This window comes from Zeugodacus cucurbitae, chromosome 4, assembly GCF_028554725.1.
Source record: "Zeugodacus cucurbitae isolate PBARC_wt_2022May chromosome 4, idZeuCucr1.2, whole genome shotgun sequence".
Classification (NCBI taxonomy): Eukaryota; Metazoa; Arthropoda; class Insecta; order Diptera; family Tephritidae; genus Zeugodacus; species Zeugodacus cucurbitae.
This window is the reverse complement of record NC_071669.1, coordinates 34,214,669-34,238,897: the sequence shown is the minus strand read 5'-3', so window position 1 is coordinate 34,238,897 and position 24,229 is coordinate 34,214,669. Positions and strand designations below refer to the sequence as shown.

Genomic DNA, 24,229 nt, shown 5'->3' with positions numbered 1-24,229 from the left:
AGACAACAAAGTCCTGTTATACAATGCAATCATAAAACCGATTTGGATGTATGGTATTCAACTGTGGGGTACGACCTGTGCAACCAACATTGATATAATTCAGAGATTCCAATCTAAAATGCTTAGAACACCACCATGGTACATGCGTAATGAAAATATCCATAAGGATCTTGATATTCCTATGGTAAAGAAGGAAATAGAGGACAGCAGAAATAAATATATTTCTAAACTTCGTGAACATCCAAACCCATTGGCAAACGCCTTGGTACATTCCAATCAAACTCGTTTAAAAAGAAAGATCTACCTGTCTACTAAAGAGCAACGTTCTGCCAAAAAGCTCAAACACATTCTTGAGCTTACTTAGTTGTAAATAGATTTAAGATTTTAATACTTATTGTTAGGCTTTAAACAAAGCAGATTCAATAAATAAAGAAATATTGAAAAAAAAAAAAATGTTGAAGCCATGTTGATCACTTTTGAGTCTTTCCAGGAGACTGTAGAAATATCAAATCCGTAAAACGAAGCTACATACTCGTCGGCATCACCCCAAATTCGCATTTTCATTGGCAGTTTACAGCCAGGAATTCTGTTTCGTCGAACTGTTCCCAATGCGTAAATTCCTTGAGTGCGCAAATAAATCAATAATGTGAGACTGCTACTAGTTGTCGAAAAAAACACAATGAATGACGAAACGTGACACATGCCCCTAAATCCGGTTCATTTTCAAGTGAGTAGTCCCAGAGTAAATTTCAAAATTGTAGCAAAAGCATAAATTATCGCACATCAAGAACAATTTGTAGCCCCAAGGGTGGGGCTTATCTGGCATATACTGCTTAAAATAATGTTACAAATTTTGTTCATCAATGCAAAGGCGTTCTCTTTTCGGAACCTTATTGAAATTTTTGTTAAGTGCTTCAATCAATGGCCGTATTTTGAACAGACGATCAACGACATTTGCTGACCAGGATTCACGCGATAATTGAGTTGTAGTAGTTGGTTGCCCGTCCTCCTGCTCAGCAGCACGAAAACGAGGCATTTCGTTATTGTTGTTGATGTGCAAAAATTGTCGAATCTTCTCATGGCGGTTTCATGTCATAGCTGTAATGATATGAGGACTGTCGTAATCATCCCAATACATACATACGCATGTTAGGATATTTGATTACTGACATGAGATAGTTAATACCCATAAAGCCTTTAATTTCATCAGGTGTGGTGTTAAGTGGTTGCCATATGTCCTGCTGTATAGAATACAAATTGCTCTGTTCTACTATATTTGGAATAATATTTGATACAAAATATGAAAAGAACTAATAGGGCGTGTGCAACGATATTATTTCGGGTGTAAGGTGGTTGCTACCTCGAAACTGAATCCAACTTTCTTTCAATTGCAAGCTGCAGCGCTTCCAAAGTGTTTTTTAAACTCTGTAGAGTCTTTATGTATCGTTGTGCGCGAGAAAAAGTTTGGCATATTGTAGCCATCGTGCTCGATCTCCTAAAACCACTGGACTGTCGTCATTGTTAGTTCTTGTACCTAAAATATTGTCATCACTAATATTGTTGTGATCAGATATTTCACATTCCGAGTCTTTTTCAGCAGATTCTTCACTATCTGATCCTAAAACGTTGAATCGAAGAAATGTTGACACTATTCGACCAATCAAAATCATTAACGAAATTTTGGAGATTTCCCTTAGTAATAAAACGACGATTCCTCTGTGACATTCTTTATTGATAAAGACAAATTATGAGTTTTTACACTTTTACTAACCTTTATTATAATTTTGTATATGGAAGTAACAAAATCCATTTCTCTGATGAACACCTAATGGTTTCTCAAGGGGCAATCTATATTATATATCATAAAACTAAACTGTTTATCAACACTTACATCAAATTAAATTGAAATAACGATGCAGATTCCAAATTTTCAGCACTAATTAATTATTATTACATTCACAATAGTCACTTCATGCCCATACAATTTGTATGGCACATACCGAAAAAACGCGACGGCGACGCTGAGCGTCGTACAAAGTTGACTGCGAAAAACGAAGTCTCTCTGTACAATAAAATTTCACAACAACAATTCAAGTAAACATTTTGATAAAAGTTGCCGCTTTTATTTAGGGATGGCGCATCGACGTTAACGCTGAGCGGTAAAAAACGTTCCGCCAACGCTTTTGTTTAGGGTAGTCAGTTACTCAAGTCAAAACGTAAATGTCTGCAAAGCTCACACACAAGTGGCGACTGAGCTAAAAGATAACGGACATATCAAACAACATGTGGCGTGATGTAATACAGTACTTTTCGGTTAATTGCACATCAAAATTTGCAAAAATTTTCGTTCAATTAACCTGGGAATCAATTAACAGATACTCGCTTAATTGAGCAAATTGTTCAATTAAAAGAATCCCGTTTCAATGAACAGTTTGTTCAATTACAGGAATCACTCTTATTTAGACCACCTGGTGAATTAAGGGATTAGGGATTCAAAATTTGAAATTTTTTGTCTTATTAAATAGTACAATATTAAAATATTATCCAAAATTATGAAATAGATACGATTAAAATTTCTAGAGATATAAGGAAAAGCTTACCATCAGACCACTTCAGTATGATTGTAAAACTTTAAACGGGTTTATCTCAAATTCAATTTTTTGATGTCAGTGGACATAATGTCTTGAAAAGTTATGAAGCGATTCTGTTGAAAAATTTCCAAACATCTTTATTACAACTATTTTTAAAGTTAGTTTAAAGTTAGCTTTTTTGTTCAAAATCTATCAAAAATTCAATGTTTAATATTTTCTTTTTTCCTTCGTTCATTAACAAGAAATATTTTTGGTTTGTTGATTTGGATGAGCCAATAATGATTTATGATGCCCACGGCAAGAACCTTTTTATGGCCACTTCACGGAAGATGAGGTACCAACGGCTCAGCTTTCGGAATTTGAAAATATAAATTTCACAATATGTATCCTTAATATGCTGAATATAATATTAGGATGTATCTCCTTGTAGTTGCAAACCTAATATATGATTGCATACATTACCAAAAAATTGTAAATATATGTACTCATGTTTTCAACCTCTGAAACTCACCTAACCCCTTAAAGGATAATGCATATGTACATGTTATATTGAATATTTTTTATCCTTAAAGGAAAAAATGCAATAACTATATTATGTACTATGTAATCTATGTATCTATTAATGTACATACATATGTATATATTTGTTTTTCAAATTTATTATTAAAAAATTATACAGTGTTGATTAGAATATTAGTTTTTTTCAACAATATTTGGTGGAATTAACCGGGGAAATTTAAAAGAATAATTATTTTTGATGACATATCTTTTGAAGCAACTAAGCGGGAAAACCATTTACCCGAGTCAAATTATCCGTAAAATTAAATTTACGTGTGCTTTCATATGTTATATTTTTTGTCCGATAACACCGTTCAATTACACGGGGAAACCAATTAACCATAGGGTCAATTAAACGAAAAGTACTGTATTTAAAATTTGACCACGAAACGAAAAGTACTGTATTTAAAAATGCATGTTCAAACATGAAATTTTTTCAAAAGTTGGCGGGTGGTTCCTGTAAGATCAGCCAGGCGTTTAAGGGTTAAGTAATCTCTTTACCACGATTTTATTTGATTTTTAACTCTTTCTACAAACTCTTGCTAAACCGACTGCTTACAAATCCCCGATTTTCGTTATTTAAGGTACTCAATGTAAAAATGTGCTTGGTGAAAAAAATAAAATTGGATAGAAAGCAAATATTGCGGTTGTTAGCCGCACAATTAGTACAAAATCACTAATCACGGCCATGTTTAACAATGTTGCCAACGAAAATGCCACGAACTCCCACTAACTCTCTAAAATTTTGAGGATTAAATGGGAGTTAGCAAACGGAGTTAACTAAGATAATTCCGAAGTCTGTCAATGGTATAAGAGTATATGCTCATTTAATTTTTCTAAGATATTTCACATATTAACCGATAAGGTCCATCGTATTTTTGAAAATCCTATATTAGGTATATGAGAGTTATGACCCGATTTTAACCATTTCTGGTACAGAGACACACTATTAGAAGAAAAAGATTTCCTCTGAATTAAATTAAGATATCTGAGAGATTTACCGATATTTTCGGTGTAAAATTACCATAAGGCACTGAGTTCTTCATATTCGATATCCGGGGAATTGAAAAGTTATAGTCTCGATTTCGACAATTTACAGTACTTGCGTAAAGTTTTATTTCGCTATCTTCATTGGTTCCTTATGTATACATATACAGTGGAACTCTTCTCTAACTCGAATCACCATAATGCACAAAAAAACTTCGAGTTATAGAAATTTTCATTAAAACATAATTTTTTCAAAAAGCTGTAAAATATAGTTTTATACATTTATACATATTTACTTCGCAAAATTTTTATGTACATACCTTTAAATATTTATTTTGTAATTTCGTTTGTTACAGTTTGCTATTGTTTGGTTCTTGACATCTATAACCCATGCCTTTGTTAGATGATTTATGCAATCCATAAGTGTAATATCATATTTTTTGTTCGTATCCGTACAATATAGAGGGACTCTTTTAAAATTCTGTCGCGATAGTAAAATTTTAAATTTTGTATTATGCCCTGACCAAAAAGTTCGATTTATGTAAGGAAATTTGTATGAAATTTGACTACTATTGCCAATTCAAGAGTTCGAGTTATAGAAATTCGAGTTAGGGAAGGAAATTTGTATGCAATTAGGTTCTAAACGCTATTGCCAATTCAAGGGGTCGAGTTATGGAGATCTTCGAGTTATAGAAGTTCGAGTTATGGAAGTTCCACTGTATTATAAAGTGAAGGAATAAGATGAAATTCAAAATTGAGTTATATAGGAAGTTGTCGTGGTTGTGAACCGATTTCATCAATTTTCCACACATGTCATCAGGATGTCAAGAAAATATTATATGGGTGATTCTACGATAAGAGGTTTCAATTGCATAGAGAAAACGGCCAAAGAAAAACTTTGGATTTTTTCACGAAACCTCTATATTATGATTTTTGTCCCTTTTATTTATCTTCTCACGTAAGGGCAAGGCACTTAATACATATTTTATTACTTTTTCGACGACCAGGGTAAATACATCGGCCAGGGGAGAGACGTAAAGTTTATGGTGGATAATAATTTAACCAAAAGCAAAAAATAAATTTAAAATAGTAATACAAATTAAAGGTACTCTCTTTCCTAGATGAATAAACCATAAAATTAAAATAACAAATATATAAATTCACTCTCTATCCTAAATTAACGAAACAAATATTAAATATAAAATCTTAAGATCTTCCAAAAGCATTTCTGACTTTTTAAAGACGTAATATGTATATCCTCTGCCCTTTCAAAAGAAGATTTGGCATAGGGAGAGTCTGGTCAACCTGATCTTATTTATATATACATTACATATATACATATTTGGCGTATACACCGATTATGCGATTATAGGCGAATCTATTTGCGCGCGCTAGTCATCTCTCCTTTTTGCTGTTTGCCGCCAATAGGAAATACCGATAGAAACCAGGTCACTGTTTACCTGGTTTTTCCAACGGAATGGAGGGTTTACTGTTCCTCGGCTTCCTCCGGCGGGTACTGCATCGAACACTTTCCAAGCTGGAGTGTTTTCGTCCATTCGGACAACACGACTTGCCAGCGTAGCCGCTGTCTTTTTATTCGCTGAACTATGTCAGCGTCGTCGTATAACTCGTACAGCTCATCGTTCCATCATCTGCGGTATTCCCTTTGGAATGTTCAAAGGATCATAATCTTCCACAAAACCTTTTTCTCGAAAACTCCTAGTGCCGTTTCATCGTATGTTGACATCGTCCATGCTTCTACACCATAAAGCAGAACGGGGATGATAAGAGACTTGTAGAGTTTGGTTTTGTTTCATCGAGAGAGGGCTTTAACACTTAAATGCCCACTCAGTCCAAACTAGCATCTGTTGGTAAGAGCGATTCTGCGTTGGATTGCGAGGCTAATATTTTTGGTTTTGTTGACGCTGGTGATGGCTGGACGCTGGGAAGGGGTCATGTTCAGATTTCTGCGTTGGATTGCGAGGCTAATATTTTTAGTTTTGTTGATGCTGGTGATGGCTGGACGCGGGAAGGGGTCATGTTCAGAAGTTCACGCAAGAAAGTATCAAGACTCAAGCAGCTCACGACTTCCGGTCTGGCTGTCATGATGAATAGTATCTCCCCTGGTCTGTAAATCTCTCCCCTGTCAGTTATTTTGCCAGGGCAAATACGGCAGGGGAGAGACGTTTTCATGAAAAATTTAATTGTTTTAATTGACTGAATTATTTTTTGGGTTAATTATTTATTTCACTTTAATAAATAAAATAGTAATTAAAGATAATAAAGGCAAATAAATTAAATTAATCGTATTCTTTGTATGAATTGCCAGGGGAGAGACAAAATCAGTTTGCGAATCCAGTACACCGCACAATCGGACCGCAAAACTAAAAAACTACAGCGTTCAAACGGATTTCGCGATTAGTATTGATAACTTCAGGCTGAAACGAGCCCTTAAGCACTTTTTTAATGCGACCGCCTTTGAATTTATGTCGTACAAACAGAACAAAATTTGGCAGGGTAGATACATAAAAAAATCGAGACAAAAGTTAATTTTAAAAATTGAATGAAATAAACAAAATAATTTTGTTTTTTATTTAACAATATCTAATTTTAATTATTTTACTTCCGATTGAACTCAGTTTAGGTTTAGCATCTCATACAAAAAATATATGCATTGTCCGAAAGTTAAATATAAAGTAGCAAGGGGACAAGTCAGGGGAGATACTTTTTTAGACTTTGTAAGGAATTTCAGAAAAAATTGTGTTAATTATGCAGTAAATTGTAATGTTATTTAATACACTACATTAATATTATGCGATTCATTAAAAAAAATAGCAACATACAGGACAAAAACAATACTTGAAACTGATTGCCGCACAAGTTACCTCTTATCGTAGAATCACCCATATACAGAATTTCATTGAAATCTGTCGAGTTTTTCGTTTTCGCCATTTTGTGGGCGTGGCAGTGGTCCGATTTTGCCCATTTTCGAAAGCAACCTTCTTACGGTCCCAAGGAACATGTGTACCTAGTTTCGTCAAGATATCTCAATTTTTACTCAAGTTATCCGTTGCACGGGTGGACGGACGGACCGACAGACAGACATTCATTTTGACTCCACTCGTCACCCTCATCATTTTGATATATATAACCCTATATCTAACTTGTTTAGTTTTATGACTTACAAACAACCGTTATGTGAACAAAACTATAACACTCTCTTAGCAACTTTCTTTGCGAGAGTATACAAATTATGTGAAGAAAAACATATGCCACTAATAAGATTTCAATTCAATATTGCTAACAAACTCTTGACGCAACTCAAACAGCAGGAACAAGAGGTCGCTCGCTATTACTCGTTTCAACAATGGAGTCATCTCCGGTTCTTTACCGTCGACTCCATCATCACCAGCTCTTACGACGTCGTTTGAATCAATCTCCCCTAAAATAACATATGTTGGAGAACCGGCGATTTGATCACTGGGAGGAATGGGGAGGAAAAGAAACATGCAGGTTATCCCACACTAGTTATCCGTGCTCTAAATGTAGTAAATGCAGTGTTTATTTGTGCTGCAACACAAAAAAAAATCATTTTAATTCGGGCATTCGGGTTAATTATTTAATTCATTATGTAATGCCATAATTTTATATGAGTTGATTTATTGCAAGGTTTTAATGTGTGTGGACCAAAATGAAATTTAAATGTAATGGCACATTGATCAGTTCATAGCACACTTGTTAAGGCTCTCAAAGAATGCATATAGTACAGTAGCAGGTGTTTATGATGATTTCTAATTAATTTGCTACAGTATTGAATATGATTCTAAATATGTATGTGTATACAACCATGTCTTAAATTTGATTTATTTCTTTTGGTACTAACCTAGGCCCGTCTAGAAGATAGTGGAAAATATCTTTGTTGGGTTAACAACACTGCCGGTGAGGAAACAATTCAAGTGTCATTAACGGTGACGGGTAAGTACTAAGTCCACCATAGAAATACTAATTTATACTCAAATTTAAATAACTAATAAAAAGATAAATATATAATTTACTAGAGTCACTACTACAAATATTAATATTCAATATTATCACTTGTACTTTACGCTTAGGATTTTTAATGATTACAATTCCTCTCAATGTTTTTACAGCACCTTTAACAGCTCATCTGCAGCCTCAGGTACAAACAGTAGATGTTGACAAGGATGCGCAATTTCAATGTATTGTGTCCGGACATCCGGTGCATGACGTCAATTGGTTACATGACGGAAAACCAATATTGCGTGACAATCGGGTAGAGGTAAGTTGAAAGATCAAAAATTTCATGTTATATATAGAACGTATGCATGTACCAATTGAGTTATTTTGCAGATACTAACTGACCCACCAAGACTGATAATTAAGAAAGTGCAAAAGGACGATCCAGGAATGTATCAGTGCTTTGTTTCAAATGAGTGGGAGCAAATTCAGTCGACAGCTGAATTACAACTGGGAGGTAAATTAAAACACCAAAACAGCAAAATTAAGTTTTTAATTTAATGTTGTTACATTTTTGTATTAATATCTGAACGGAATCTTGTGGAAACATGTCACATTAGATGGTATATTGCCCAAAAGTAGTGTCTACTTTCCATTAGATTAGATTACATACTGAAGATTGCACAGCAACCTAAGGTCTATTGTACCCTCTCCAGTTATCACAGTAATCCTTCTTACCCCGTCACGTTAAGAAACCTTTACAGTATTCCAGGTCTGATGGATGCGATACTACCTCTTTGGGGATACAAAGCCTCAGTTGTCTGTCCCCTTTTATTCGCGATCGCTGGGCAGTCAAGGAGTAAGTGCTTTGGTGTCTCCGCTACCAAATTGCAGAATCGGCAAATATCCGACGAGTAGATTTCCAGTTTGTGAGGATGACACCGTAGTCTGCAGTGGCTGGCATAGAGTGCCACTAGTTTTCTCAGTTTGTTCCTGGGGAGCGCAATTAACTGTTTGATTCTTTTCAGATTGTATCCTCCGAGAAACAGTTTGGAGTGGCGAAGTCCCTGCATGTGCAGCCAGCAGCGATTCCTGCTTGCCAATTCCTCTTCCGGTAATCGGTTACCAAGAACGTGCCGACCAATTGCGATGAAGGGCTCTGGCCTGGTAGCCGCGGCCTTCCTTGCCAGTTGGTCCGCAAGTTCATTACCTTGTATACCTTTATACCAAATTCTGTTCAGTTTGCCTACATCTTCCATAACCAGTCCCGAATCTACGTCAAAGGATGACATTTCCGGAAGAGCTGCTTGGCTATTACTGATAATGGCTATGCGCTCATTATGTTAGTTCCTGTCTAATATGACCTCTGCACTTTTGGTAATGGCATAGACGGCATGATTGGAAAATGCTGGGGAATTGACCCATGGATAAAGTCAGCTTGAGGCGTGGCCCCGTTATCCCGGTGCTATACCAACTGCTGTCTAGATTCCGTCCGTGTACCATCGTTGTGTGCTTTTGCTTATGAGTTCCTTGAGAGATGAGTCCTCCCATTCCCTTTTATTGCACAGAACTGTCTCACAAAGTGAACCTTTTTGATGATATCGTCCCTTGGGAGGAGACTCGTTGGAAGCTTTCCCCCGATGATCTCCAATTGCCGGGCGCTTAATGCCCTGCTGTTTCCTACACCTGGTCTCGTTAAGGCCGATCTTGGTGGCTAATCAACCGGTCCTAAACGTGAAATTATCTGCCCACCAAAGTGTTCTTTCAGTAAATCCATTGATTGATGCGATGTGTGTAAAGTGGCGCCGTCTTGTTGAAATCAATATCAGGCATCAAAAAGTCTGTTATCATTGCGCGATAACAGTCACCATTGACGGCATCACATAACTTTTTAAGAAATATGGACTGATAATTCTACCAAACGGTTTTTTTTAAATGCCTTCAGGTTGCTCTTCGTCCCAAATGTGTCAATTTTGCTTGTTTACAAACCCATTGAGCCAGATATGGTTGACTATAAGTCGACCGAAGCGCGCGTAACACTTTCTTTACAGAACGAGAATTTTCGTAATAAAGTTGTTCAGGCGTAAGTCTTTCCATGATGAAATGCCAAATAATACTGAACAAAAACAAGTAAGGAAGGGCAAAGTTCGGGTGTCCCGAACATTTTATACTCTCGCAATTTATTTATTAATATAACAAACAATTTGACTCACATATATGGTATAAAGTTCATTGAAAGTTTGAAATCCTTAATATTTAGTATATGGGAGATAGACGAATTTGTGACCCTATTTCACTCATTGGCATGAAGACATATTATTAGAAGAAACATATTCCCTCAAAATATCTGAGAGACTAAACTATAATTTCGGTAAAAAATTTGTTAGAAGTACTGAGGTCCTCATATTCGATATATTTGGGGTCTTGAAAACTTATGGACCAATTTCGACGATTTTTAGAAGGGCGATGTCACTCTTTAAATACAGTATTTTTGGAAAATTTGTTTCACTAGTACTAACTTTATATATCGTAAAGTAAACAATTCAGACCGACTTCTGGTATATGGGAAGTAGGCGTGGTTGTGAACCGATTTGGACTAGTTTCACAACATATCATTGGGAAGCTAGGAAGATATTAAGAACCGAATTATGAATTTTATTGAAATTGGTCGAGTAGTTTCGGAGGTATGGTTTTTTACCCATAAGTGGGCGGAACCACGCCCATTTAAAATTTTGTATACCATTTTGAGTGCAGCACTTCTATACCATCTTTATAATGAAATTTAAGGCTTCTGGTGGTTTTCCTTACTGAATTTAAGCATTTTTAGTAGTTTTCAACATAACCGTTGCATGGGAGGTGGGCGTGGTTATAATCCGATTTCCTCCATTTTTGGACTATATAAGGTGGTACCTAAAAGAAACGACTATAGAAAGTTTCCTTTTTATAGCTTTAGTAGTTTGCGAGATATGTATGTACAAAAAAAAATTTAGTAGATGGCGGGGCCACGCCCACTTCCCCAAAAAAATTACATCCACATATGCCTCTTCATAGTGGGATCCTTCATACCAAATTTTACTCCAGTAGCTTAATTTATGGCTGAGTTATAGCTTTTATGTGTATTCGGTTATTGCCATTTTGTGGGCGTGGCAGTGGTCCGATTACGCCTATCTTCGAACTTAACTTAATGTATATGATATACGGTATCAACTTTATTTAGATGCATCTCCAGAGCTACTTTATTGGTTTTCGGAGCAAACATTGCAACCAGGACCCACTGTATCGCTAAAGTGCGTAGCAACTGGAAACCCTTTACCTCAATTTACATGGTCACTAGATGGATTTCCGGTAAGTATCGAATTGAAAACATCATGTTGAAAGCATCACTGATCACGGATATAATCGTTAGATGTTATTCTCCTTTCATTATAATGTCAATAACTTCTATTTCAGATTCCGGACAACTCTCGGTTTTTGGTTGGTCAATATGTAACCATTCATGATGATGTTATCAGTCATGTGAACATATCAAATGTTAAGGAGGAAGATGGCGGAGAGTACGCTTGTACAGCACAAAATTCCATTGGAAAGTATGTATTTTCAAATAACGGTAATCTAAACGTGTTTTCCGCTTTGTTATTTCTCACATATACTAGTTAATGATGGTTACATTTCGGAACATTTCAATGTCCGATGACCGTTGTTAGAACTAATATTAGCTGTATTCGATTGGTCATTTCTTTGTTCGCTATATTTGTGCGCTTGTTTTTACACATTTACACCATTCGGAAGGGTAAAAATTGCTCAAAAACGAATTATTGTTAAAAAACAAAATACAAATATATTTTTTTTTGTTGTAAGTTCAGTTGAACTTCCTTAAGTAGAATCACCATAGTCCACAAAAAGACTTCGAGTTAGAGAGATTCCGAGTCATAGAAGTTTTAATTAAAACACACAATTTTTCAGAAAGCTTTAAAATATAGATTTTTACACAATTTTATTTATTTACTTCACATATAGTTTTATATACATATGTTAAACTTTATAGAAATACTGCATTGGACATGTGGAATCGTTCATTTAAAATTTTTCAAAAATCTGAAGATAAGTTTTCAAAGCCATAGTTATCAAATATAAAGAACTCAGTGACTATGTATAATTATTTTTCCGAAAATATCGGTAAATGTCTCAGTTATTTGATTGAAATTAAGAGAGACTAGTGAGGCTCAGAGCAAAAAAGGTTATAATCGGGTGATTACTTCCCATAATTGTGATGTAAAATTATACGATAAGTAGTGACCAGAAGTAGAACTTTTATAGCAACAAGCCCCCCCTTCCGATTTTATGTTTGAGTATTTTAAATTTCATATTTATATAAGTACATGTAATTGGTAAGCATTTTTTTTATTGTCAGGTTTATCGAAATAAAATAAAAATTAACACACCCTCTTTGCAATATTTCAGGGTATCTCATAGTGCTAAGGTGAATATCTACGGGCTTCCATATATACGAGAAATGCCTAAAATAACCGGCATATCAGGTTCGGATTTAATAGTGACATGCCCCGTAGCTGGTTATCCGATAGATAAAATTCATTGGGAACGTGGTAAGTACCCTGCAAGACGAGTAGAGTTACTTATCTTATGGTGTATTGGTTACCAGTAAAAAACCTTGTATTATTTTATTGGTGTCTCTTGTTCTAGCAGCAGGAAAAAAGTTACCATTTCTCCTCTTTTGCGACATTTGGTGTGATTATCTTGCTCGCTCTCTCTCATTGATTTTGGTACCAATGCTCCATATGCCTTTCTGCTCTAATTTTTCTATTGTTTTGAAAAGGCATATGTCACTCTGTGGTTAGCAGAGTGGAGATTGTTCGATTTATCATTTTCAAGGTCACCCTTTAATCACAGGAAGTAAATGTATTGGTCATTTGTTGGGTCACCATTTCGTTACTTAAATTTTGTTCAATGGTCTCTGGTTTCTTTCTATAGGTCACATACTTTTTCGTTTAAAAATTAAAAAAAGTTAATTATTGTTTTATTTTTGTTTTATTAATTTAATTGATTTATTTAATACTAGCAGATCGCTCCTGTTTCGCACGGGGTTAAATAAACATTTCAAAAGTTGTCCCGTTGTCTTTCTCTCTGATTATGAAGGCGTTGGGAGCGCTCAGAGTTTGACGCCCTAGTGCGAGCTTGTATATTTCTAATATTTTTTTTCAAGCCGCTGTACACGCTCTGTACTCGATTCTCAAGCGAGTACTTGGGAGTTTTTGAAATTTACTCGACTCTCTGCCACGCGATTGCATTGCGTAGAGAATGACTTGCAAGACTATTTTCAGTTTCAGATTAAGATTCTCCATCACGGAGTCTTTTTGATACCCTCGCCTGGGAACTATTTCCAGAAAGTTGAAATTCTAGCAATAAATATAGCCTATGTTACTAGGGGTGAATGTAACTTTCCAATGGTGAAAGATTTTTTGAAATCGGCACAGTAGTTTTTGAGTTTATTCATTAAAAACATACATACAAATCTTTCCACTTTAAAATAGAAGTATAGATTATGAGGTATTTACATTTATAAATTAGTATGGTATTTAACATTTTCATAAAGCAGCAAATAATCAGAAGCAGTATAAACAACTTCTGCGCCTCAATATTGTTTTTTCGAGCTCTGTTACTCTAGGTGCCATCTGCTCGGTATCTTTGGGCGCTGCTCGTCTGTCAAAAATTTTACATGTGAAAGTAACAACAAAGTTATCTAGTTGAATTCGTGCAGGAGAGTATGCGAATACCTCATTAAAAATTCTATCGTCGCTTGCTGAGTGCTACCAAGTTTTGTTTTACACATTTTAGAACCATTTTACTATTGTGAATGGCTCAAAGGACAAATTACTGTCAAAATAATAAAAATGGTTATACACAAATTTGTAATTGAAAATGGCAGGCAGAAGATAAATCGTAAGCATTTTTGTATTGAATTTATAGAATAAAAAACTTGAATAAAAATTAAATTTGTTGCAGAAAACGTAAAACATGGATGTTGGTAGAATCCAAGGGGCTACTAAAATGCTACCTAGTCCAAGCAGTTGAAGAAGACATTCCAAAAAAACTAGCAAGCTGCCGAAAGTGACGGTGTTATTCATATACGAAATATAAATATAAATTTTTTTTCAATGTGGTACAATTTCTCTTCCACCAGTATTTGTTTTGGGCTCAATGCTATTTGTATATTCCTCTGAATGTAAAATATTAAAATAAATTTGTAAAGCCATTAAAATGAAAATATACGTCCATAAATACACGCCTATTAAAATTCCACGGTCGAACGCTGCAATCGCATGTGCGATTTGAATTCATTCTCGCCATAGCCTTCAATGACTTCACAAAAGTTTTGGCATTTATTGATTTCCTCCCTATCCCATTCCTCAGAGCTTGATGAAGGTTCCGAGCAGGATCTAGATGCCATTTCATCTCAAAATGATAGTATACCAGCATTCCCAATCATAAGCTCCTCTTCATTTTGTAAATACTGAGAAACCTGCACAATAATTTATTAATATAAACACAATACATAACTTATGATTAAAATAACTTTCTTACCAAATTAAAATACTCATTGTTTTCCATTTTCGTTTATAACATGAAATGATTCTGTCTTTTTCAACTTTGAAAATTAAATTGTTTTGTAAGCAAACTGTCAAAGAGTTCAGTGCGACCAAGTATAGACAATTCGATTTCAGTGCTGCCAGTTCGTATGAAAATTTGTAAAGTTTGTTCGATTGCCTTGTCTATAGCAGTTATCCAATCGATGACAGCTTATTTTAACTATCCATTGTGTAGATTCAAGGCCATCATAGGAGACACTGTTTAGCACGGGTGTCACAATGGACAGTCGAATTTGTCTCAGTGAGAATTTCTGCAATTGCGGAGATCTACACCTTAGCCTAACCTACATCCACTCACTTCAAATTTCCATTTCATATGAATGGCGGTCATTGCGGTTATTTTGAACGGTTCATTGTAGTACATGCATCTCTCTCTTATACATACATACAAAAATTAGGGTTAATGAATGTTGCCACTCTAACTACCGAGATAGCCATTTAACTACAAAAAGTTATTATTGTGTATGTGTTGGTAAAAGCTGAAAAACATTGCATGTGTAGTGGTGTATGAGTTAGCTCCGTCTTGTAGGGTATGTTCATATGATATTATTAAAAGATGATCGATATCGAAAAAAAAAATAAAAATATAAAAATCTACAATTATTGCTTTGTTTAGAAAACTTCTATACCCGCTAAGTAATTTTTCGGATTTTCTTAATTTATTTTGAATAATGGCGGAATTCAATGCGTTCAAAAGATGGTCAAACTCTACCTATAAATCGCAGGCAACGTGCATATAACAACGGCACTCTAATAATAGAGCAACTTCAGCGACTAGAAGATGCGGGCACTTACACCTGCATGGCTCAAAATAAACAGAAGCAAACGTCCCGCCGCAACGTGGAGATTCAAGTTCTAGGTAAATATTAATTAGATTAAGGAATATCGGATTTCCTTATCGGAATTCTTTTCACTTACTGTCAAGTAACTAATCAATAAGGATAATTTTGTTAACAGTACACATTTATAATTTTTACAAAACTACATACAAAAATTCATGTTTTATTCATTTATAACTCTTAACTTATCTTAGTAAAACAGTGTTTTCCCTCAAATTAACCATGTGTATGTATTTAGGATTAAAAATATTTTTAAATTGCAGTTCCTCCAAAAATAATGCCAATCCAGGCGATGACAAATATGTTGCGTGAAGGAATGCGGGCTGCGATTTCATGCCAAATACTGGAGGGAGATTTGCCAGTGAGCTTTCGTTGGGAACGTAATGGAAAACCATTAATAGGAACAGGGTAAGAGAACAATCTATTGATTCGTGAAACATAAATATGAGCTTGTTGGTTTTAATTGGTTTGCAGGAATGAGGTATTTCGCCGATTAGACGAATACTCTGCCAGTTTGGTGATAGAACACATTACTTCTGAACATTCGGGCAACTACACATGTATTGCCAGTAATGTTGCCGGTTTGGAACGTTTCACAGTACCGCTTACAGTGAATGTCCCCCCAAAGTGGATATTGGAACCCAAAGACTCCAGCGCACAGGCTGGACAAGATGTTTTACTTCACTGTCAGTCTTCTGGATATCCGAAGCCAACAATTACATGGAAAAAAGCAATTGGCCCTACTCCGGGAGAATATAAAGATTTTTTGTATGAACCTACTGTACAGCTGTTTCCCAATGGAACAATATACTTCAAGAAAATAAGCAAGGAGTCACAGGGCCACTTTCTCTGTGAGTCAAAAAACAACATCGGTTCTGGAGTGAGCAAAGTAATTTTTCTAAAAGTGAATGGTATGTTATTCATATTCAGTTCATATATATACATATATCGTACACTAAGTGTATATTAAGCCTAAGTGTATATTTACACACCGTCAAATTAAATGCTTAAAAGTATTAAAGCAATTCACATGTGCATAATTATTATGTATAAATATACAATTTTTGTAGAAACAATGTAATAAAACTTATTAGCGGCCATGTACACTTTCCACAAAAAAAACAATTACCCATAGATACACCTCCTTAGAATGATACTTTGAACAATTTTTTTTAGCTTTCTCTCATGGTGCTTAGATACATGGTTCATATGGTTCACATGATTCATTAACAGACAGACATCCGGACCTTAACTGATAATCTTATCCATAAACTAAGAGTTATGTATATGACGAATAACAAATAAGATACATATTTAAATTAAATTAATTAAATACAACATTTTTTATAAATAATATTGGCACCGAAGCCATATTTTGTGAAATTTAGTTTGCGTTCATAGTATATATGTACATACCTAGTAGTAATAATAAATTTAAGTATTTATTTTATTATATATATACATATATTATTTGAAGTAATAGTCACTTTTTAATTATGTTGAAACTCAATGAAGAAGTTAAATTATTTTGTAATTTTAGTACCTGCCTACTTTCAAACGAAAACTAAGCAAATTTCGGTTGCGAAAGGGAAGCAGGTTCACATTCAATGTAATGTTCAAGGTGACAATCCTATCGATATCAAATGGAAAATACATGCTACACAACAATTTTTGGATGAATCGTTGGATTCCAGGTAAATTAACAAAATGTAAATTTTGTTATGTCTATTGATTTAATAATTTATAAAAATTATTATTGTTTTATTTATGTTTCTTTCATACGTAAAGTTAAATTCAAAGTCAAATTCTTTCATTAGCTTATTATTAAAATGAATAAAGTATGATTATTAGAATCACAAGGGTGAAAAGCCAGTAGAAATTTTTAATTGTTGTATATTTTTGTTTTTTGGTGTTTCGTGAGGATCAAGTTTAGTTCTGAAATGCTTCTTTATCAGTTGTGCAGGTCGCTTCTTACTTATATACAGTGAAAACTCCCACAAGCGGATGCTGACGGTTCCACAATTTTTGTAAGCTTATGGGGAGGTCCGCTTATAAAAGTGGATTTTATTCATTCATGTTACTAAAATTTATACACAAACTACTTCTTGCCAAAATATGTTTGATAATATTGCATCTGTAGTGACATTTGAAATTCTCAATAATGCTGACAAGGGGCTGACAAATTGATGTTATATTAGCAAGTAAAAATATCAACTTTATGTTAGTGAGTTTAATATCTCGAGTGTGAGTTGTGGCTTTATCCAAAAATATTCAAACTTTTCTCATCTGAGAGTCAATTTTTATCAAAAGTTGGTAGCCACTCAAACATAATTTCACGAGACATCCATGCTTCTGAATTGACTTGCAACTGACAGGCTTCTTACATTGCGCGTGAGCATGCTGCTTCTCATACCATTAACGGTTTTTCTTTATATCCAGCCATATTGGCACACAATAGCTCTCTTAATTTTTCCTTCGATAACTTATCGCAAACGCATTTTTCGTTCTGCAAGGCAAAGCACGGAAAAAGGTCCAGTTTTATCTGCGGTAAATATATCTTCTGGTCTGTAGCCTAATAACATGTCTGGTAGCTTTTGTTTGAATTGATGAACATCCTCGGGATTAACCTCAGCAGATTCATATTACGTCGTTTTCGCCTTTTTTTCCAACCATCCATTTGATGTCGAAAAAGTTTAAACTCTTAATTGACCCGCTGGAAACGCAAAGTAAAACTTGGTTCCTAAATTTTTGTCCGGTTAACCCGGTACTGCCCAGCACTTTTTACGTTTCAGATTTTTTTTGAAATGCAATACACCCATGTATTTTGGCCTCCTGAGCACGAAAATGAAATCTGTTTTACGATTCATTAAATTCAATATTTAACTTTTCCGGAAAATGCAAAAAACTAACGTAGTTTGTAGTTTTATAGTGTAGTTTTTTATAAAGATATAAGGATAATTTTTGGGTTATTTATGGTAATCGTGGGTTACTTCGGGTTCAGAGAGGTGTCCGCTTATTGGAGTTGCCCGCCAGTAGAGGTTTCACTGTACTTGTTAAGTTAATTATTCAAATTTTAATTTTCGATTTCCAGTGTTGCTAAAGCCTTTAAGTTAAGTGCTTCAATTGTTACTCATGCAGTTTTCATTCAGGTATACAATTCGGGATCAGATATTAGATGATGGGATGGTCTCCGAATTGGGCATATCACATACATATCGACAAGATACTGGGATTTATATATGCCAAGCTAGCAATGCATTTGGTCAGGTAAGTGTTTAAAGAATTTAAATTTTCAAATGAGTTTCCGAAACTAATTAATCTAGTTGACCCCCTTTTATATACATACTTATATGTCTACATATGTAAGCCCGCTCCGGCTTCCATACATATGTATGTATGTACTTCCTACTTTTTGCGTGAGGTCATTAGAAAAGAGTAAAATGAAGAAAATTCATCAACGAAATATTTTTTAGTAATGAGTTAAAACTTGATTATGACTTCTAGTCTTTGATGTCCATTGTCTTTCTCTCTGATCATGAAGGCGTTGGGATCGACGACTAATATTTTGCTCTTTAAACCGCTGCACACGCGATTCTCGAGCGCGTATTTGGAGGTTCTGAAATTTTGTTCAGCAAACGGCTGCGATTGCTCGATAATCGCGCATGTGCTTGAGAAGTCCTTAAAGCGAGCGCTCGTTACTCGACTCTCCATCGCCATTACGATGCGTATTTTCTTTGATTTGAGAAACGATTTTCAGTTTCTGATGAAGATTCTCCATGACGACGGGTTTTTGATACCCTCTGCAGGGTATTTCCAGAAAGTTGAGATCTATGTAGATCATTTGAGATTTTTAAAATGAAAACAAATTTAACTGTCTTGGTACAAAGTGCTAAATTATTTGCTTAATAGCTATAAAAATGTATTTGAAAAATTATAAGAACTACTCTAGTCACTAAGCTGTTTGAATAATTAAACCGTACAACATATTAAGATAATAATAATAAGGGTTTAGTTCTGAAAAGAACTGGTGTTTCGTTTTGATCATTTTTCATTTTCCCCAAATATTCAGAGTGGTAGCGTCTTATTTTTACTGAAATTAGCACAATGAATATTCTGGAAAAATTATGGAAATCTGTAATATACTGATAAAATATTTTTGTACTAAAAATGCAGTACAGTGATCCCCCGCTAAAAATACAAAATTGTTTGCAATTTTCCTCTTTTAAGTGCCTTTCAATATTTTTGACATTGAATGCACTGAGAATTGTTAAAAGGAAAACATATATATAGTTTGATAATGTTTTTTTTTTTTACATATTTATTGTTATTAATAAGAAATAGATGTGACTTTCATTCTAAAAGAAAATATATTAGAACGTAGTATTTGAGAAAATGCTTGGTAACTACCTCGGGAAAGGCACTTAAATAAATCCCGCTTAAGTGTCTCAAAAGTCTTACATGTTAAGAAGGGACACTTAAGCGGGGATTACTGTAGTTCAAATAAATAATAATAAGCTATCGATTTGACAGTTAATGTGCTATCAACTTTGCCTGTAGAGTTGTCCCGTTATGGGACATTTTTCAAATATCTTACAATTTTAAACTTGTAATATCTTTCGAATGAAATGTCCAAATTGAATAATTTAACAAGCAACCGAACATTTTATACTCTCGCAATTTATTGAAGAAACTTACAAACATACAAAATTTACCCATAAATTCGGCATAAAGTTTAATAACGAAGATCGTAATATATACTATGAGGTAATTCTTTCATTTTCACCAGCAGGGTACACTATATCCAAGACTATACGCTCACTTAATTTTGCTAAGATATCTCACATATTAATGAATACATATATGCGGAATAAAGCCCACCGTATTTTTGAAAAACCTATGATTAGGTATATGGTATATATATGCTACAGAACACTATTAGAAGAAAACAATTTCCTCTGAATTACATTAAATTATCTGAGAGGTTTATCCAAATTTTCGGTTAAAATTTATTCTTAAGCGCTGAGTTCAACATGTTCGATATCTGGAGCCTTGAAAAGTTATAGTCCGTTTTCGACAATTTTTTCACAAGTGAAGTCAGAGATGATATGTGTAAAGTTTTATTCGACTATCTTCATTGGTTCCTTATGTATACATGATAAAGTGAAGGAATCAGATGGAATTCAAATTTGAGTTATAAGAAAAGTAGTCGTGGTTGTGAACCGATTTCGCTCATTTTTTATCCGTGTTATCAGGATGTAAAGAGAATATTATATACCGAATTTCATTGAAATCTGTCGAGTAATTCCTGAGATATGGTTTTTGACCCATAAGTGGGCGATGCCACGCCCATTTTTCATTTTGTAAAAAAATCTGAGTGCAGCTTCCTTCTACTATTATTTCTGTGAAATTTAGTGTTTCTGTCGTGTTTCGTTAGTAAGTTAACGCACTTTTAGTAATTTTCAACCTAACATTTTTATGGGAGGTGGGCGTGGTTATTATCCGATTTCAACTATTTTCATGGTGTGTGGTGGGATACATAAGAGAACCGACTGCAGAAAGGTTGGTTAATATAGCTTCATTGGTTTGCGAGATATATATAAATAACCTATTTGGGAGCGGGGCCACGCCCACTTCCCCAAAAAAGCTTCACTCAAATATGCCCCTTCCTAGTGCGATTCCTTATTCCAAATTTTACTTTTATAACTTTATTTATGGCTTAGTTATGACACTTTATGTGTTTTTGGTTTTCGCCATTTTGTGGGCGTGGCAATGGTTCGATTTTCGAAAGCAACCCTCTCACTGCCCCAAGGAACATGTGTTCCAAGTTTCAATAAGATATCTTAATTTTTACTCAAGTTACAGCTTGCACAGACGGACAGGCGGACAGACGGACAGACATCCGGACTTCAAATCTACTCGTCACCCTGACTTTGACGAGTATATATCACTTTGGTATATATGACTCTATATCTAACTCGTCTAGTTTTAGTTGTTACAAACAACCGTTATGTGAACAAAACTATTATACTCTCGTAGCAACTTTGTTGCGAGAGTATAAAAAGTTTTATAATGGTATTGAAGCACGCTTAAACAAGAAGTCATTTGTTGTGATAAGCATTTTTTCCAAAGTTTATATTAGTATAGATGATAGTTATATAAACCAATTACACATTATAAATTTGCGCTTATATTATTTCATGTTTTTATTTAAAAAACAACGTTAGACCAATCAAACGCATTACAAACAAGTTAGGAAGAACTTAGTGCGGGTGTAACCGAACATTTTATACTCTCGCAATTTATTTATTTAATTTTATTAATGTAACACACATTTTGACACACATATTCTTCATATATATGGTAAAGTCCAATGACAGTTTGAAAACCCTAATATTAGGTATATGAAAGCTAGTGGAAGTTATGACCTGATCTTACTCATTTTTGGCACGGAGCCATATTATTAAAAGCAAAATCTTCGTTCTGAATTCCTTTAAAATATCTAAGTGACATACCTATATTTTCGGTAAAAAATTTATTAGAAGCACTGAGGTCGTCATTTTCGATATATGCGGACTTGAAAACTGGTGGTTAAATTTTGGCGATTTTTAGAAGGGTAAAGGTAAAACGATTCAGATCGACTTCAAAGTTCTGGTATATGGGAAGTAGGCGTGGTTGTGAACCGATTTGGCTTATTTTGGCAACATATCCTTAAAATTCTACGAAAATATTAGGAACCGAATTTCATTGAATTTTGTATACAAATTTGAGTGCAGTCCCTCTGTACAATCTTTATAATGAATTTCAAGGTTTCTGGTGTTTTTCCTTAATGAATGAAAGCATTTTTAGTAATTTTCAACATAACCTTTTTATGGCAGGTGGGCGTGGTTATATTCCGATTTCCTCCATTTTTAGATTAGATAAGGAAGTACCGAAATGAAACGACTCTAGAAATTTTGGTTGATATAGATTTAGTAGTTTACGAGATATGTACAAAAAACTTAGTAGGAGGCGGAGCCACGCACACTTTCTCAAAAAACTTACATCTAAATATGTCCTTTCCTAGTGCAATCATTTGTACCAAATTTTACTTTTATAGCTTTATGTATGGCTTAGTTCTGGTACTTTATATGTTTTCGGTTTTCGCCAATTCAATTTGGCATGCTAAACGTTCAACAAATATCACGATACAGGAAATATCACGATAAATACTGAACATGTAGCAGGCGCCTTACGTTTTTCGCTGAAGGTTCATATCAATGTGCAGTTGGAAAGCACAGTACATACAGTAGAAAACCTTATTCGTGGGGAATTCTCGGTGGTAAGATAGCCGCCATCTTGGAAAAACGCAGTTTTAGTAAAACTTTAGTCATAAAATAGCAAATATTATATATATTGCTGTCTTATATAAAGCGAAATTATTTATTTATGCTATACATATTTAATGATCAATGTCATCAATGTGTGCTATATTATATCAATGTGTCCTATATTATATGCAAAAAATTTATTTAATGTAAATGAGATAATTTAAAAGAGGTGAGAATAAAATACAGCTCTCATACAAGTACTTCTCTGTGGTAAGTTATTTTTGGCCACATTTATTTAAAATTTACTGACACAAAATTAAAAAAAAATGCATTTTGCTAGTTTTTACTTAAATTATTTACAAATAATTATATTTAAAAGGCTTTGAATTGCAAAGCTTGGAAGTACACATAAGCTTTATGAGCTTGAAATGATACGTGGTCGCCTCCTTATTGAACATCTTTAAAACAAAATATGTCATGATCCTATTGAAAAGGTATTTCAAACCATCGGGCCCAAGGTAACAAGAATCAAAATCGTCATTTATACTAATATAAGTATTTTTATGAAATTTATAAAAAGTTCAAAGCTTTTACTAAGTTTGACGAATCCTACACTTTTTATTTTGTAAAAGTATAGGCGTCTTCGGAGATCTAACCTTTCTCGAATAGTGTTAAAGACAGCAAACAATTGTGCATTTTAAAAATTCATTAGACATATAAACATATAAATATGAAAATGAATTTCTCTGAAGGAAATCGTTTTGAATTATATCAATTTCCATACAATGTCTAATAGATTGCTGACTATCTATGGAAGACATTGCCAAAGCTTGAAAAGTTTGCCAAGTTTGCCACTAACTATCTTGAACCAGACATACATACTCTTTCAAGGTTATTTAGCTTAAATTATTCAAATTGTTTCATAGAAATATTAAATCTTTTAAAATTTAAAAGTGCCAAATGCAGTGTCACCAACACAGGGATGTATTTATTTTAATAATATATTTTATCGCGTTATACTTCTTCTTCTTGACTGGCGTAGACACCGCTTACGCGGTTACAGCCGAGTCCAAAACAGCGCGCCACGTATCCCTCCTTCTGGCAGTTTGGCGCCAATTGGTTATACCAAGCGAAGCCAGGTCCCTCTCCACCTGGTCCTTCCATCGGAATGGAGGTCTCCCTCTTCCTCGGCTTCCACCAGCGGGTACTGCATCGAATACTTTCAGAGCTGGAGCACTTTCATCCATTCGAACAACTGTTCGCTGTTTTTTTATTCGCTGGACTATGTCTATGTCGTCGAATAA

General features: G+C 34.4%; 1 protein-coding gene and 1 long non-coding RNA gene across 2 annotated transcripts in view; one reads left to right on the top strand and one right to left on the bottom strand.

The window, feature by feature from the left end:
* The window catches only part of LOC105219944 (cell adhesion molecule Dscam2), a 134,680-nt gene that overhangs the window by 83,260 nt on the left and 27,191 nt on the right, over nt 1–24,229 (top strand). The window contains exons 10-20 of the mRNA XM_054228447.1: nt 8,024–8,111; nt 8,288–8,436; nt 8,508–8,631; nt 11,332–11,459; nt 11,565–11,701; nt 12,576–12,718; nt 15,477–15,638; nt 15,882–16,026; nt 16,093–16,529; nt 17,159–17,312; nt 18,768–18,885. Of these exons, the coding sequence (XP_054084422.1) occupies nt 8,024–8,111; nt 8,288–8,436; nt 8,508–8,631; nt 11,332–11,459; nt 11,565–11,701; nt 12,576–12,718; nt 15,477–15,638; nt 15,882–16,026; nt 16,093–16,529; nt 17,159–17,312; nt 18,768–18,885 (1,785 nt within the window). The remainder of the gene's footprint in view (nt 1–8,023; nt 8,112–8,287; nt 8,437–8,507; nt 8,632–11,331; nt 11,460–11,564; nt 11,702–12,575; nt 12,719–15,476; nt 15,639–15,881; nt 16,027–16,092; nt 16,530–17,158; nt 17,313–18,767; nt 18,886–24,229) is intronic.
* Nucleotides 13,836–15,410, bottom strand: LOC128921312 (uncharacterized). Its single transcript, XR_008470763.1, has 2 exons — nt 14,715–15,410; nt 13,836–14,652 (listed from the first exon to the last, which is right to left on the bottom strand). It is a non-coding gene; the product is annotated as an uncharacterized LOC128921312 (long non-coding RNA).